Source organism: Panthera onca, chromosome A2 (assembly GCF_046562875.1).
Source record: "Panthera onca isolate mPanOnc1 chromosome A2, mPanOnc1 haplotype 2, whole genome shotgun sequence".
Lineage (NCBI taxonomy): Eukaryota > Metazoa > Chordata > Mammalia > Carnivora > Felidae > Panthera > Panthera onca.
The window spans coordinates 157,221,241-157,236,976 of record NC_138340.1 but is presented as its reverse complement, the minus strand read 5'-3'; the positions used below and the strand labels follow the sequence as shown (position 1 = coordinate 157,236,976).

The 15,736-nt window shown below is 41.1% G+C and overlaps 1 protein-coding gene across 4 annotated transcripts in view; it reads left to right on the top strand.

Moving 5' to 3' along the window:
* Nucleotides 1–15,736, top strand: part of TCAF1 (TRPM8 channel associated factor 1) — a 53,811-nt gene that overhangs the window by 18,820 nt on the left and 19,255 nt on the right. For all 4 annotated transcript variants that reach the window (XM_060633353.3, XM_078438329.1, XM_060633352.3 and 1 more), the window contains exon 2: nucleotides 3,294–3,927. In XM_060633353.3, coding sequence (XP_060489336.1) covers nucleotides 3,308–3,927 — 620 coding nt within the window. In that variant the 5' untranslated portion in view covers nucleotides 3,294–3,307. The remainder of the gene's footprint in view (nucleotides 1–3,293; nucleotides 3,928–15,736) is intronic.

The window sequence follows — 15,736 nt, the reverse complement described above, 5'->3', positions numbered from 1 at the left end:
CCATTCATAGTTTCGTATGGCAGCGAGCATCCTTGTACATATATCTGTAATGCTGCTCTTATTTCTGTAAGCAGGGTAATCAGAAGAGGGATTGCTGGTCTGGGGACAGGCTCGGCCCTGAAACGGAGCTGCCACTCTGTTGACAAAGCAATCTGTCAGATCGCTCTCAGCTTCTTGGCCCGTCCGGCAAATTGCAGTAGTGTCTGCTTAGCCTTTTGGACATTGGGCATTATTGTCTGCCTTCACCTTCTCCGCCTTCTCCTCCTCCTCCCTCCCTTTCTCCCTCACCATCTCCCTTTTTTGACAATCTTGTGGGCAGCATCATGCATCCTATCGTGAATTGCCTGAAAGTGAGATTGAGCACATTTTCATAGACTAATTGGCCACTTAAATGTCCTCTTCTGTGAATATCTTCTCTTAAAAGGATAGGATTTCAGCAGATAGAAAGATGTGGGAGAGGGAACAGGAAGGAAAGAGAATCTAAAATGACAGCAGGGTATGTCCAGGGATGCCAAGTGTTCTGGAAACTGCAGAGTGGCCGGAGACATGGCTGGAAAATGGAAGGAGCAGCCCGCCCCGGAGACCTTAAACCCCAGGATAAAGGTGTCAGATTTAACCCCATAGGAAAAGGCGAAGCTCCAGGCGGGGGTTCTCTTCTGGGAACTAATGTGATCTGTAGCTTTAGGAGAACAGAGGCCAGAACAAGACCCTGGTGACTTAGAAACTGGATCACTTCAGTCGAGGAATGAATTACCGAGCACCCGAACTAGGTTACTGGCAGTGTGTTTGGAAACCATGAACGATGACCTTGACAGGACTGTGACCAGCTGGATACGGGACAGGAGAGAGAAGGGACACAACTGTGCCTGTGTGGTTTGCCGTCCTGGCTATTTGTGGACACCGGGAAGAACGGAGAAGGCACAAGCCCTTGGCAACCAATCACTTGCTGATTCTGTGGTCTCAAAGCTTCTCTGAGGTAGATGTCTCCTTAACAACTAGGGCCACTAAGCTCACATAATTTGCCTAAGAGGAGCTAGTTTAAAGGGAAAAGAATAAATTTAGTACTTCTTTAGTTTTAGAGACCTCTGCAAATGGTAGAACGTGCTCCTTCAGGAGGGATCTTGGGTTTATTCGTTACCTCAGAACCAGGGCCTTTTTGTCTGTGCCTTGGACCTTTTCAAAGGCCCGTGGAAATATCTGAGAACTAAACGTAGTCATCGTTAGTTTTAGTGTCAGCATTGGCCCCAAAATGTGAAAACTGTAAAATCAGAATCATTAGGGGCACCTGGGTGTCCCAGTTGGTTACGCATCCAACCCTTGGCATCGGCGCACATCACAATCTCATGGTTCGTGAGACCCAGCCCCGCGTCGGACTCTGTGCTCTGGCAGCATGGAGCCTGCTTGGAGTTGTCTCTCTCTCCCTCTGTCTCTGCTCCTCCCCCCATCATCTCTCTTTCAAAATAAATAAACTTAAAAAAAAATCATTAAATGCTTAGTCCAGTATTTGTAAATTCTAACATTAGGTTTGCTTGTTGTTCACTTTGTAAGAATTCTCTATTATGCACGTTGGCAAGTTAAATAGCTTACCCTTAACCAAATAATTATAAGCAAACATACATGTGTATATACATATATAAGTGTATATATGTGTATATATATATATACCTATATATATATATATATATATATATATATATAGGTATATATATATGAGTGTGTATATATACAGGTATATATATATATATGAAATAAGTAATTGAAAGGCACTTAACCTGTTACTTCCTTTAATCCTTGGGACAACCTGATGTGGTAGATACTCTTATCCCTTCTTAATGAATGAGGAAATGAGGACGGAAATGTGCTGCCCATCTCACAGTCAGTAAGCGAACAGCTGAGATTCAAGTCCTGGTAGCCTACCTCCAGAGCCCGGGCTTGGAGCCGCTTTGCCATATTGCCTTCAGAGTGAGAATATTCTCTGACAAGGGAAACAGAAAGAAAAGAGGTTACGGGCCTAAGACTAAAAACCTGGGACTTTTCAGAAGAGGTAAGAGAAGGCTGGAAAGTAAATGGGTCAGCAGGTTGAAGATGTTGCACTTGGCCCAGGCGGTAACGTTACTGGTGGTGACAGCCTCGGGGACCGGCACTGTCCGGTGCCACCGGGTGGGCAGTGAGAACGGCAAGCCCTCGGTGTCCTGATGATGAAAACACATCTGCTCTTGAGGGGATCGCTCCAGTGCCGTGCCCATAGTGGAGGTCAGACTGTAGCACATCCCGAGCAGGGAGCTCACAGGGAAGCAGCAGAGGATTTATGCGAGGCCACAGCCACAGACATACACACCCGTCTCCACGGTGTCTGGGCACAAGTGAGAATTGGCCATCGTTTCATAATGTGTTGCATACATTCCGCTTCTGGATTCAAGCCACAGAGGACTTCCGCTTTCCTCTTCTCCAGCTGTGACTGTGACCAAGGACACTTCTCAGAGGACGCAGGCTTTCCAGACTGAAATTCTGGGGTCCCCGAGCTGCACTTAGTGAGATCGGTGTGGGAGCTGAGTGGGGTGGGGACAGCATGCTGCACCAGTGTGTGTGTTTCCGGTGGCTGCTGTAAGACATTCCCACGAACTGGGGGACTTCAAACGGCAGAAATCTATTCTCTCCCAGTCCCGGGGGCACAGAAGTTTGAAGTCAAGGTACTGGCACGGTGGTTCGGTCTGCAGGTTCTGAAGGAAAATCTGCTCCTCGCCTCCCTCTCTTGGCTTCTAGTGCTCACCAGCAACCTTTGGCCGCCCTTGGTGTAGATATATCACTCCCATCTCTTAGCATTCTCCCCTGTGTGTCTTGTCTGCATCCAGATTTCTTCTTAAAGGACGTGAGTCATTGAATTAGGGCCCGCTCAAATCCAGTATGGCCTCATCTTAACTGGATTGTACCTGCAAAGACCCTATTTCCAAAGAAGGTCGCATTCACAGGTACCGGGAGTTAGGACTTGAACGTATCTCTTTGGGGACACAATTCTGCCTTCATTTCTGTTTGTTTCCTTCTGCGGTAGAAAAGTGCCGGGCTCTTTTAGTTTAACCACAGGAGTTTAGGAGGACTGGTCAGGGTGCGATGCATTCTCCTGGATTGGATACCTTGATCCCCCTTGGTGAGTCCCTGAGTCATTTCATAGAGTCAGTCTCGTCTGCATAGACAGAAGAATTGCCCCAGCTGGGGGAGCAGTGAACTGTTTGGCTTGTTTATTTATTTGTTTATCTGTCCTTCCCCAAACTGAGTCTTTGATTTTCTCTCTACAGAAGCCGATCCAGCCATGGCGACTCCCTCTGCTGCCTTTGAGGCCCTTATGAATGGAGTGACCAGCTGGGATGTCCCCGAAGATGCCATCCCATGTGAACTGCTTCTCATTGGAGAGGCCTCCTTTCCGGTCATGGTGAATGACATGGGCCAGGTCCTCATTGCTGCCTCTTCCTATGGCCGAGGCCGCCTGGTGGTGGTGTCCCACGAGGACTACTTGGTAGAAGCCCAGCTCACTCCCTTTCTCCTCAATGCAGTGGGTTGGCTTTGTTCTTCCCCTGGGGCTCCCATTGGCATACACCCGTCCCTGGCACCCCTGGCCAAAATCCTTGAGGGTTCTGGGGTAGAGGCGAAGATTGAGCCTGAAGTGAAAGACTCCCTGGGGGTTTACTGCATTGATGCCTACAATGAAACCATGACAGAAAAGTTGGTCAAGTTTATGAAACGTGGAGGGGGCTTGCTCATTGGAGGCCAGGCCTGGGACTGGGCCAACCAGGGCGATGACGAAAGGGTGCTTTTCACGTTCCCTGGCAACCTCGTGACCAGTGTGGCCGGCGTGTACTTCACTGACAACAAAGGGGACACAAGTTTCTTTAAAGTCTCCAAGAAGATGCCCAAGATCCCAGTCTTAGTTAGGTAAGTGCATTTACCCCGGTGGGGATTTGGTTGCAGGTTCAAAAACAGACATGGTTCTTGTCTTTAGGTTGCTCCCAGGCTAACAGAAGAGAACTTGGCACTTAGGCATTGATTCACCCTAAATCAACCAGATTTTAAAAATACCCTGAGGCACAGGAGGGTTCCTGCCTTCTCAGACCAGGCACTCAGACCAGACCATTGCTGTTGCCTCCCAAGACCAGACCACTTGGCTCTTTGAGCAGAGAAACTTCTTAGTGACCATGATGTTCCCTGACGTTTAGCTTGAAATATGTTGTTTGTGCTAAGTCTAAGAGTTAGGGGAGGATTTTATGTCTGCAGGCAAAAGACCTGATGATGGAGAATGAGGGACACCGATGATGGGTACAGAGACAGGCTACATGGAAGGTTCTTTAAGAGCACTAACCAGCCTGTTCTGTGCACACTATGCTCCAGCATCTCATACAGTGCTGGACGTAAGCAGGTTTGTAGATGCTCAGTAAACACGTGTTGTCTGGTGACTGGATGGATGAATGAGGGAGAGTAGAGGCGGGTGTAGTTCCAGGAGTAGAAGAAGTGTACCAGGCCACACCCTGTTGTACATTAAAACTCACAGCATCCTTAGAGCAAAGAGCACTGGTATTTCTGACTGGTGGGAGCATGGTAAAGTAGGGTTGGGTGAGGAAGGCACAGCAGGGTTAGAACAGACATACAGATCATGGGCTGTGGCCTCTCCTTGGCATGGAACATTTGAAACAAAACCCCATATGTGCAAGGAGGAAAGACACGGTTATTCTGGGGCATAGTGATTGATCAAATTGATCAAATTTCAGTTTACCAATGACCTTCATCCTAAGGAATAGGGAGGGAAGGCTTGGCCATAATTCTCTTTCTTAACTACCTAACCCCCCTTACTTGCCTTCAAAGATGTTTTTCTCTATCAAAACCATACTTCTTTTTTCTTTGGCTCTACCTAAATCATCTCTCATCATCAGTGATTCTGAATTGCGGGTGGAGCTCGGTTGTGTGTGTGTGCACACTCATATATGTGTATGCACATGTGTAAAATCAACTGGAAGACTGATGCTTGAGGGGAAATCAGAGTTAATAAGGCAAGCATGCAGACTCTGTTGTGGAGATTGTGGGTTTTTAGTTTTGGTTGTTAACTAGGTGAGACTGCATCACAATCATTGACTGTCTTTACTTCTACAGGTAGCTATAGCAAAGCATTGCTCATATGTTAGGTGGGTCATTTTAGACGTGTAGATGGATTGAAGATGGCAATACTGATTTTCCTGAGCTGAGCGTGTGCATGTGTGTGTGTGAGGGAGAGAGACAGAGGCATGAAATACTGATTAAATGCATACGTTGAGGTTAGTATGGGAAAAGAGAAAACAAGAACCCTCTCCTCCTCTCCCCATAGTTTTAATATTCACTCTCTTGTAGCCAAGGCTGAAAAGTAGACGTTGAGGGATATTTCTCCCACCTGATGTTGTTGCAGTTGCTAAACTATATACTTATCCACATTCATTAATTATAAACCTAAATCTGGGGCCCCTGGGTGGCTCAGTCAGTTGAGCATCCAACTTAGGCTCAGGTCATGATCTCGCAGTTCGTGAGTTCCATCCCCACATCAGGCTCTGTGCTGACAGCTCAGAGCCTGGAGTCTGCTTCAGATTCTATCTCCCTCTGTCTCTGTCCCTCCCTTGCTCGTTCTCTCCTCTCTCAAAAATAAACATTAAAAAATTTTTTTAATTATAAACCTAAATTGAGTGGCTTTTACTTTATGTAAATTAGACCTTAATAAACCTTTAAAACTAGCGTTTTTATTTTTATTTATTTTTATTTTTTAATTTAAATTCAAGTTAGTTAATGGGCGCCTGGGTGGCTCAGCCCATTGAATGTTTGACTATTGATTTCAGCTCTGGTCATGATCTCACAGTTTGTGGGTTCAAGCCCTGCACTGGGCTCTGCGCTGACATTGTGGAGCCTGCTTGTGCTTATCTCTGTCTCTCTCTCTCCCCACTGCTCCCCCGTTCATGATCTCTCTCTCTTTATCTCTCTCTCTCTCAAAATAAATAAACATAAAAAAATACAATAAAATAAATTTAAGTTAGTTAACATACAGTGTGGTATTGGTTTCAGGAGAAAAAATAGATTATTTAATAGCACTTTAAAAAAAATAATCAGAGACAATCAGATTCATGTCCAAGGATATGCAATGCAGCACTATTTGCAATAAGGAAGAGTAGTATAGTTAAATAAATTATAGAATTATTAACCAACCATTAAAACTATTTCCAAGAATATAGTTTTAGGCATGGGGAAAAGGGCATGGAGAAAACCTCTCAGGGGGTACTATGAAATGAAATAAAGTAGGATACTAACCTGTTGTTCAGTATGTTCCCACTTCTGTTCAAAAAATATAGCTATGTGTAGAAAATATTATCAAAGGAGAAGGCCATAATATCACTTCACATACAAGAACATTAAAGACAAGAAAAATAATTTAGAAGTCCTGTCAAAGATCTTCCACATCTATCAATGCACCATTCTATGACATAAACAAAAAATATAAAACCAAATTTAAGTCTCCTAGTTCAATTTTTTTGACATCTCTGATATACATATAAATGTGTGTGTGTGTGTGTGTGTGTATTGCCAATTGCCAATACTTTTGAATTATGTTTCTTCTTCATGGATGGTCTTTTAAACCACTTTTTCAATATTGTGGGATCTATTATTTTTTTAATTTTCATTTCATTTAAAAAAATTTTTTTTTAAGTTTATTTATTTATTTTGAAAGAGAGACAGCACGTGCATGAGCAAGGGAGGGGAAGAGAGAGAGGGAGACAGAGAATCCCAAGCAAGCTCCCCGCTGTCATTGTGGAGCCCAGTGCAGAGCTTGATCTCACAAACCAAGAGATCATGACCTGAGCCAAAATTAAGAGTTAGATGCTTAACCGACTGAGCCACCCAGGCGCCCCTAATTTTCATTTTAAAAAGTAATGTCATAAACTCACAATACAACTCTTTTCGTCTTCATATATTATTTTCCCCATTCATCCATAATTTTACATCATTGTCCTCTTAGTATACATGCTAGTTTGAATTCTACTCACGAATATTTTTCATTCTATATAGTCTTTAAAGTTATATTTGATTCACTTCATGAGAATGCAGTGCATACACCATATTTATTTAATCATTTGCCTGCTGTTGAGCATCTGGATCTTTCTCTACTCTTGTTCTTATAGGTAGTACTGCAGAGAATATCTTCAAAACATTTCAGAAGTATTAGACAATACAAGACACCAAGATGATTCTATTAGAATTCAAGGGAGATTATTTCCATCACCAGCTGAGCGAGGTTCAGATGGAAAGCCCCTATGGATTTAGTTACTCTGCCAAAGTATCTTATTTATTTTTAAACCCTCATTTAAACATAAGAGTGTGAATTAAGCTAACCTTAATCTTATTACTTGCATATTTCTTACTAAATTAAATTCTACATACGATCCTGGGATCCTCTTAGCCTTCTAAAAGAGTAAACTATCCGCAGGTTGTTATCAAGATGAATCACATTTTTATCAGAGGAAGAGTCTAATTTATGATCAGAAAAATAATATCCCTAAGTAATTAAACCAGATGATCTACTTTTAGCCGGGTGAGAATACCCACAGTTGTCAGGACATGAGCCTCCTAGTCACTGCCCTGGTTTCCTGCCCGGAAAGCAAAGCGTCATCATCTGCATTTAGAACACTAGCCTCCATGGGCCGCCTGGGTGGTTCAGTCAGTTAAGCTTCCGACTTCGGCTCAGGTCACCATCTCATGGTTTGTGAGTTCAAGCCCCACATCGGGCTCTGTGCTGACAGCTCAGAGCCTGGAGTGTGCTTTGGATTCTGTGTCTCCATTCTCTGTCTCTGCTCCTCTCCCGTTTGTGTTCTCTCTCTCTCTCTCTCTCTCAGAAATGAATAAACATTAAAAAAAATTTTTATTTTAAGAAAACACTAGCCTCCACGTGCCCCGTAAGACCAAGCCACATGTAGGCTGTTCCCTGAGCGATTTCTACTCTCCTACCAGCTTCATTCAGTGCCTCGATTGCGCCTTGGCTCTGAGGCCAGTGGCACTGCACTTTATGTGCAAAAGAAGCCTCACCTTCTATAAAGTATTTCATTTGAAAAACACTGGGTCCATTGTCATAAACTACCTGGTCCCATTGCAGGACTCAGTATTCATATAACCTGGAAAAGGCCCAGATTTTAGAGCAGGCAGACTTCAGTAAGTTCCCAAGCTCTGTCTGGTGCATGTGCTATAACCTGGTGTTGGAGCCACCCTCTCTAAGCCTCATCTTCAAAGTGGGATTAACAATGACTACCTTTCAGGGTGGTTGTGAGGATTAAATGAATGAAGAAAACATGCTCAAATACCTAAGGCACTTTAATTATTCTGACATCCAGCCTCCACACTATGGTATATAAGTTGTAGGATGCCGTGAATATCATTCCCAACCACTGATGATTACCTAGCATCCATCATTATGCTGCTTTACCCAGGTCATGTGTGTTCTCCGAGTTGTGTAAAGTATTGGCCTTTTAGGAAATTATGTATTTATTTTGAGAGAGAGAGAGAGCATGCGCATATGTTCTCATGCAAGAGGAGAGGGGCAGAGAGAGAGGGAGAGAGAGAATCCCAAGCAGGCTCCAAGTGGTCAGCACAGAGCCTGACACGAGGCTCCATCCCACCAACCTTGAGATCATGACCTGTGCCGAGATCAAGAGTTGGACGCTTAACCGACTGAGCTACCCAGGCACCGCAAATATTGGCATTTTTACTCATGTTTTCACCTACTTCCTCTACCAAACTGAAGCTGCATCATCATGATCAATTGCCACATTTTATCTTTTTTATATATTTAATAAAACAGGTACTAGGGACCGGACTGGCTCCACCAATAAGAGATGTGATGTAAATTAAACGCATCATTAGATGATCAACTTAGGGAGGTTTAGGAGAGGAGGAGGTTAGGGAAACAAACCAGAATAGTTTGTCTAGACCCTCTTTTGGATAAGAAGTCCCTTATCTCACTTTTACCAAAATCTCAGGCTTCTATTACAGAGTTCTATTAAGGAATGTTGTTCGTTCATACATTTATATAGCCAGCAATTTACTGAATATATTCTATGTCCCAGGCAGTATTTTGTATGTCAAGACAATGATTTCCAAAGATCTAGTAATTAAAAACACAGAAACCTTCAGTAACAAGAGCTGGAAGAATTTACAAAAAACAAATAACTGTGTTAGGAAGAGGGCTGTGATACTGAGTTTCACTGGAACCTGGAAACCTGTGATCTTCCTGCCAGTATATGCAGCAAGACATGCTTGGCATGCAGTTTCACCTCTTCTTCCCTCTAAATGGAAAGTGCTGGAGTAGAACATCCTTGTCCTCCTTTTAGCTATCACTCCATTGAGACTGGTTTTCTGTCTATGGTGATCCCCATATATATTCAGTCACCAGAGATGCATAGAAAAGAATGTTATCCCAACGGTCGTGCTCTCCAATGTCTGCATGCTCCAAATTCCTTGGCCCTGTGAAACCTGAATTGACAAACCTTACGCAGATATTAATTAATAAGCTTACTTATAACAAGGATCCACAAATCGTTGGAGGTCATTGCTTGTTACGTGTTAGGAATATTCAGAATGCTAACTATAGAATTTTATGTCAGGATCATGGCTGGGCGTGGTGGGGGTAAATATCCTCACCTAACTCCTACTCTGTCCTCACTGCATGCTTAGTTATGTAGGCTAAAATTGCATAAACTGCTTCTCAAAAAATAAACAAGACATTTCAGAGAGCGAATCCAAGTGGAAAGACAGGCCATGTTAGAAGAGTAATTGCTAGGGGCTCCTGGGGGCTCAGTTGGTTGAGCTTCTGACTTCTGCTCAGGTCATGATCTCGCGGTCCGTGAGTTTGAGCTCCATGTCGGGCTCTGTGCTGACAGCTCAGAGCCTGGAGCCTGCTTCGCATTCTGTGTCTCCCTCTCTCTGTCCCTCCCCCACTCATACTCTGTCTCTCTCTCAAAACTAAATAAACATTTTAAAAAATTTTAAATAAAACAAAAGAGGAATTGCTAAATCACAATTTAGATTGCTTTCCCTTTTTTTTTTTTTTAACGTTTATTTATTTTTGAGACAGAGAGAGACAGAGCATGAATGGGGGAGGGTCAGAGAGAGGGAGACACAGAATCTGAAACAGGCTCCAGGCTCTGAGCTGTCAGCACAGAGCCCCACGCAGGGCTCAAACTCACAGACCGCGAGATCATGACCTGAGCCGAAGTCGGCCGCTCAACTGACTGACCCACCCAGGCACCCCTGCTTTCCCTTTTTATGAACATTTTCTTCCAGTTTCAAAATACATGCTTGCTGGAAAATAACAGAAATAATCCAGAAGTAGGCAAAGTAAAAAGGGAAAGATCTTCATCTCTGCCTGTCCCTCTGCCCCTGATGATTTGTTCCTCCAGAGTTTGGACTCTATCTTTTCTGACTTTTCCCCCATTTGTGTGGGAGGACGGTGTGGAAGAGCTGGGGGAACAGAGAGACAGAGAAACCTGCAACTTGGTTTTCCACTTAATTATCTTGAACATTTTCCACGTGCATCTTTCTGATAATGTGCATCACCCTTCAGAATGGCTGTATAGCGTTTTGCGTTGCATTGTTCCATAAGTCATTTAACTATACGCCTGTTAGCACACAGTAAAGTTACTTTCTAATTCTTCTGTAAATAAAGATATAATGAATATCCTTTCACTGAAACCCACACAGGCTGGATATACACTTATTCATTTTAAGTGCTTGGCAGTTTCCTTTTAGAAATTTCTTATTTTGGAAATCTTCAAACATATATATTCATAGAAATAGAAATAAGAGCAGTGAACAAACACGTATCCGTCACCCAGCCAGTGCAATTCTCAACTACCAGCTAACTGTCTCCACTCACCACCTTCCTACCCCTTTCCTCCCTCTTCCAGTTTGTTTTGAGCAAGTCTCTGCATTGCATCATTCTGTCCATAAAATAGTGTATCTCTAAAAGACAAGGACTGATCTTTAAATATAACCACAGTACTGTTATCACATATTTTAAATAGCATTACTTTTTCTGACCTAGCAAATTATCAGTAACAATATCGTTTTTTGAGAGCATTCTGTAAGTATTCTCTCTTACGTACATATGTCTAAATTTATCCCTTAGAGAAACTGGATTATTCATATTCTCCATAAATTACTTAATTTTTGCATACTTGATCTAAAAGAGATCTCTAAGACAACTGTTCCAAACTCCCACTGAGATTTTAAAACTGAACTTGGCTTTTATTTCCCGTATTTTAAAACTATATTTTGGTATCCTGAAAACTCCTGAGTTTTTTTCATGGTGTGTACATTTTGTCAGAACATACCCTTTCTAGCAACTGGTGTTTTTCACCTTGAATTCTATTTTGTCTAGTATGTAGTTACTATTCCTATTTTTTGTGTTTTGCTTCTCGTTTTGTTTTGTTACTCTTTCTATGTTTTTTTCTAAAAGGTTTGTCTCTTAGTGTAAATCTGATTTTTTAACCTAATCATAGTGCCTCTGTGGTTTACAAGGTAAATAATCCATTTATATAATAAAAAAATTGATGTTCTAGATACTATAATCTTGCTCAATATTTTGTTATACTTTCTCATTGCTTCTTTTAAAATTTTCCTTTACAGCCTTTTGCTCCATTGGTTGAGTTTCTTTTTTTCTTCTCACTATCTGGAAATTATACAGGATTTTTCTATTCTTCTTGTAGCTATCCTTAATTTTTTCCCACATCTTTATGTAAAAATTTTTCACACTTATGGGAACATTGCAAGAATAATGTAATGATAACCATACCCTTCACCTAGATACGTCAGTGACTAGATTTTGTCACATATACTGTATAAACATACAGAAACAGATTACTTTGCCTAACCATTCGAGAGAAACCTATAGACAGAGTAACACATCACATCTAAATACTTCAGTATATATCTCCTAAAGACAAGGGCATTTTCCAGTATAACCATAATACAATGCTCTAAAAAAAAAAAAACAAAAAAAACAAAAAAAAACACAAAAAAACGGTGCCATTGATACAACACTATTATTTAATGTCCATGTTCAACTGTCTGCAATTACCCCAACAACATCTTTTTTTAGATTTTTTTTTTTTTAATATAGGATCCAACCAAAACTTTGCCAGCTTTTCTTATCTTTCAGGACACTGGTGTTTTTGAAGCATCTAGCCCAGCCATTTTGTGGAATGCCCCTCAGTTTGGATTTGTCTAATTATTTTCTCATGATTATACTCAGTCCAAACATTTTTTGGCAAGAATACTACATAGGTGACATTGGGCTCGTTACAAGGTATCAAACTGGGAGGCATATGACATCAGTTTTATTGTTACTGGTGATGACAGAATTGGCTATTTAGTTAAATTGGAGTTTGCCAGATTTTCCTAGTGTAATAGTGCCTTTCCCCCCTTTTAACCAGTTTAACCTATGGTGTGACAATTTGAGAGTATTAATGTCCTGTTCACCAGCAACCTTCCACCCAGTGGTTTTAGCACTAGTTGATGATCTGTGCCCAGGTCAATATTTACAAAAGTGATTACTTCTACTGCACACGGGTACTTCCTGCCCCTTTCTTAAAGATTCATGTCAAACATCACCTCTTCCAGAAAACCTCTCCCACCCTCTCCCATTCTGACATGGATGTCTCTCTTCTGAGCACCTGTAGCAACCTGACCTTCTAGCTGAGTGTAGGTTTACTTGTAGATTTCTGCCAGAATTGGTTGGGATCCCTCCCCACCCCACAACATTTGTTGTTGATTTTGTGGTGGTTTTAAAATTTTGCTTGAGTATCACTCTGTACTCATGGACCCTTTTTTTTTAAGTTTATTTATTTTGAGAGAGAGAGAGAGTGCGAGCGGGGGGGGGGGGGGGGGCAGAGAGAGGGAGAGAGAGAACCCCACATAGGCTCTGTGCTGACAGTGCAGAGCCGGATGTGGGGCTGGAACTCATGAACCATGAGATCATGACCTCGGCGGAGACCAGGAGTCAGATGCTTAACCGACTGAGCCACCTAGGCGCCCCACACATGGACACTTTTAAAAAAAATCAAATATAAATCATTTATAGTGCGTGTTTTTGGAAGGTCATACTGTCTCAAATTTGGCAAGTGCAAAGCCCTATTAAGCTGCCTCCTAAATCATTTGACACGCCCCATCAGTTTTCTTGTATTTACTCAGTGTCTGGTACAACAAGACATTGCAGGTTCATGTTGTCCTTTTCTAGTCCAAAACCAGATTCAGCCATTTCTTCAAGAATTCTTAGCTCCTTTTGGTGGTGAATGGTATTTAGAAACTATGGTCATCACAGTGTACTCACTGCTGTTGGACTGTCCTCATTCCTGGGCTCCTCAGAAGACAGCCAGGAAATATTGATCTCATAATCATAAGTTCATACTGATACCCCCAGTTTGAATCCAAAACCACAGGGAATATTCCCTGTTTGTATCTTCCGTCTCCCATAATGCGAATACTGGTTTCCACAACTTCAGTATTTACTCATTAGCTCAGTCCTACAGTGTGCACAAAATAATTTCATGATTTCTATTCCCACAGTATAGCCAAGAGCATAAATAGTAAGTTTTAAAGATTTCTTTGTATTTATTTTTATACTCAGAATACACTGAGCATAGAATGTCCGAGTACTGTGTTCAGAAGGTACTTGGATTGTTTGTTTTCATTTGGTCCTACTTTTATTTAATGTGGGTTTTTGCCTATATTTGCTTATTTAATTTTATTTTTTGAATGTATTAAGTACTGACATGGTTGTAACAGCAAAGTACACTTCTTTATTTTTTTTTAAGTTTACTTATTTATTTTGAGAGAGAGAGAGAGAGCATGCACGAGTTGGGGAGGGGCAGAGAGAGACGACCTTAAGCAGGCTCTATGCCACGTGCAGAGCCTGACAAATGTAGGGCTTGATTAACCTCCATGAGATCATGTCCTGAGCTGAAATCAAGTGTCGGACTCTTAACAGCCACCAGGCGCCCCTATACATAGTATGTTCTGATCACAGTGGTACTGCACTAGAAATCAATGGGATAAACATATCTGGAATATCTAAATATTTGTAAGTTAAAAAATACATGAATACCCTACAAGTCAAAAAAGAAATTGCCAAGGAAATTAGGAAATGTTTTGAACTGAATAAAAATGAAAACACAACACGCCAAAATTTGTGTAATGTAGTGAAAGTAGTGCAGAGAAAGAAAGGTGTACTTTTAAATGCTTTTATTAAAAAAAATGAAAGCCTTAAATTCAGTGGCCTGAATTTCCACATCAAGAAGCTAAAAAAGAAAAAAAAAAAAGAAAAAAAAAAAAAAGAAAGAAAAGAAAAGAAAAGAAAAACCTGACCCAAAATATGTGGAAGGAATAAGAAGATAATGAAGATGAGAGCAGAAATCAATGAAACAGGAAGTAGAAAAACAATAGGGAAAATCAGTAAAAACAGAAGTTGGTTAGTTGGAAAAAAATCAATGAAGTGATAAATCTCTAGATACATTGATCACAAAAACAAGAGAGGAATACAAATGATAAATTCCAGGAATGGAATACAGATGATTAATATAGATCCTACAGACATTAAGATATAAGGGAATATTACAACTGTATGCCAATGCATTTGACAGCTTTCCACAGAGAGACAAACTGCTAGAATTGACACAAGAAGAAACAGAAAATGTATGTTAAAGGAGTTGAATTCTAATTTAAAACAACCCAATACTAATGCAATCTGGTATCCTGGATTGGATTCTAGAAAATATCAGTGGGAAAAGGTGAAATTTGTGTAAAGTCTGGAGTTAAGAGCATTTTACTAATTTTAACTTAACTAGTTTTGGCAAACGTACCATAACTGTGTAACATGTTAACATTTGGAAAACTGAGTGAAGGGTATATTGGAACTTGGTACTATTTGCAACTTTTATGGTTTTTTATTTTAAAATAAAAATTTTATTTAAAATAAACAACAATGCAAAAAAAACCAATAAGGAGATAGCTTCACTGATGAATTTGACCAAACATTCAAAGAACAAAAGATACTAACCCTACATAAACTCTTCAAGAAAGTAGAAGAGGAGGAAACTTTTTGCAACTTAATTTATTACACTAGTATTTCTCTGATACCAAAACCGGAGAAAGACATCACAAGAAAACTACAGAACAATGTCCCTCATGCAGATGCAAAAATTCTTAATAAAATATTGTAAAAAGAATAAAAGTAATATATAAAAAGGATACTACATCGTGACCAAGTATGGCTTATCCTGGGAATGCATGGCTGGTTTAACACTCTACCATGGAAGTAATTCATCATACTTTTTTTAATGTTTACTTACTTTTGAAACAGAGAGAGACCAAGCATGAGCAGGGGAAGGGCAGAGAAAGAAAGAGAGAGACACAGAATCCGAAGCAGGCTGAGCTGTCAGCACGGAGCCGGACGTGGGCCTTGAACCCACGAACCGTGAGATCATGACCTGAGCGGAAGTTGGACACGTAACCGACTGAGCCATCCGAGCACCCCAGTAATTCACCATATGAACAGAATGAATGAGAAAACCATATAATTCAGTACACGTGTGCACACACACACACACACACACACACACACACAAAAGCATTTGACAAAATTCAGTGCCAAATCATGATAATATTTTAGCCAACTAGAAATAAAAAGGAA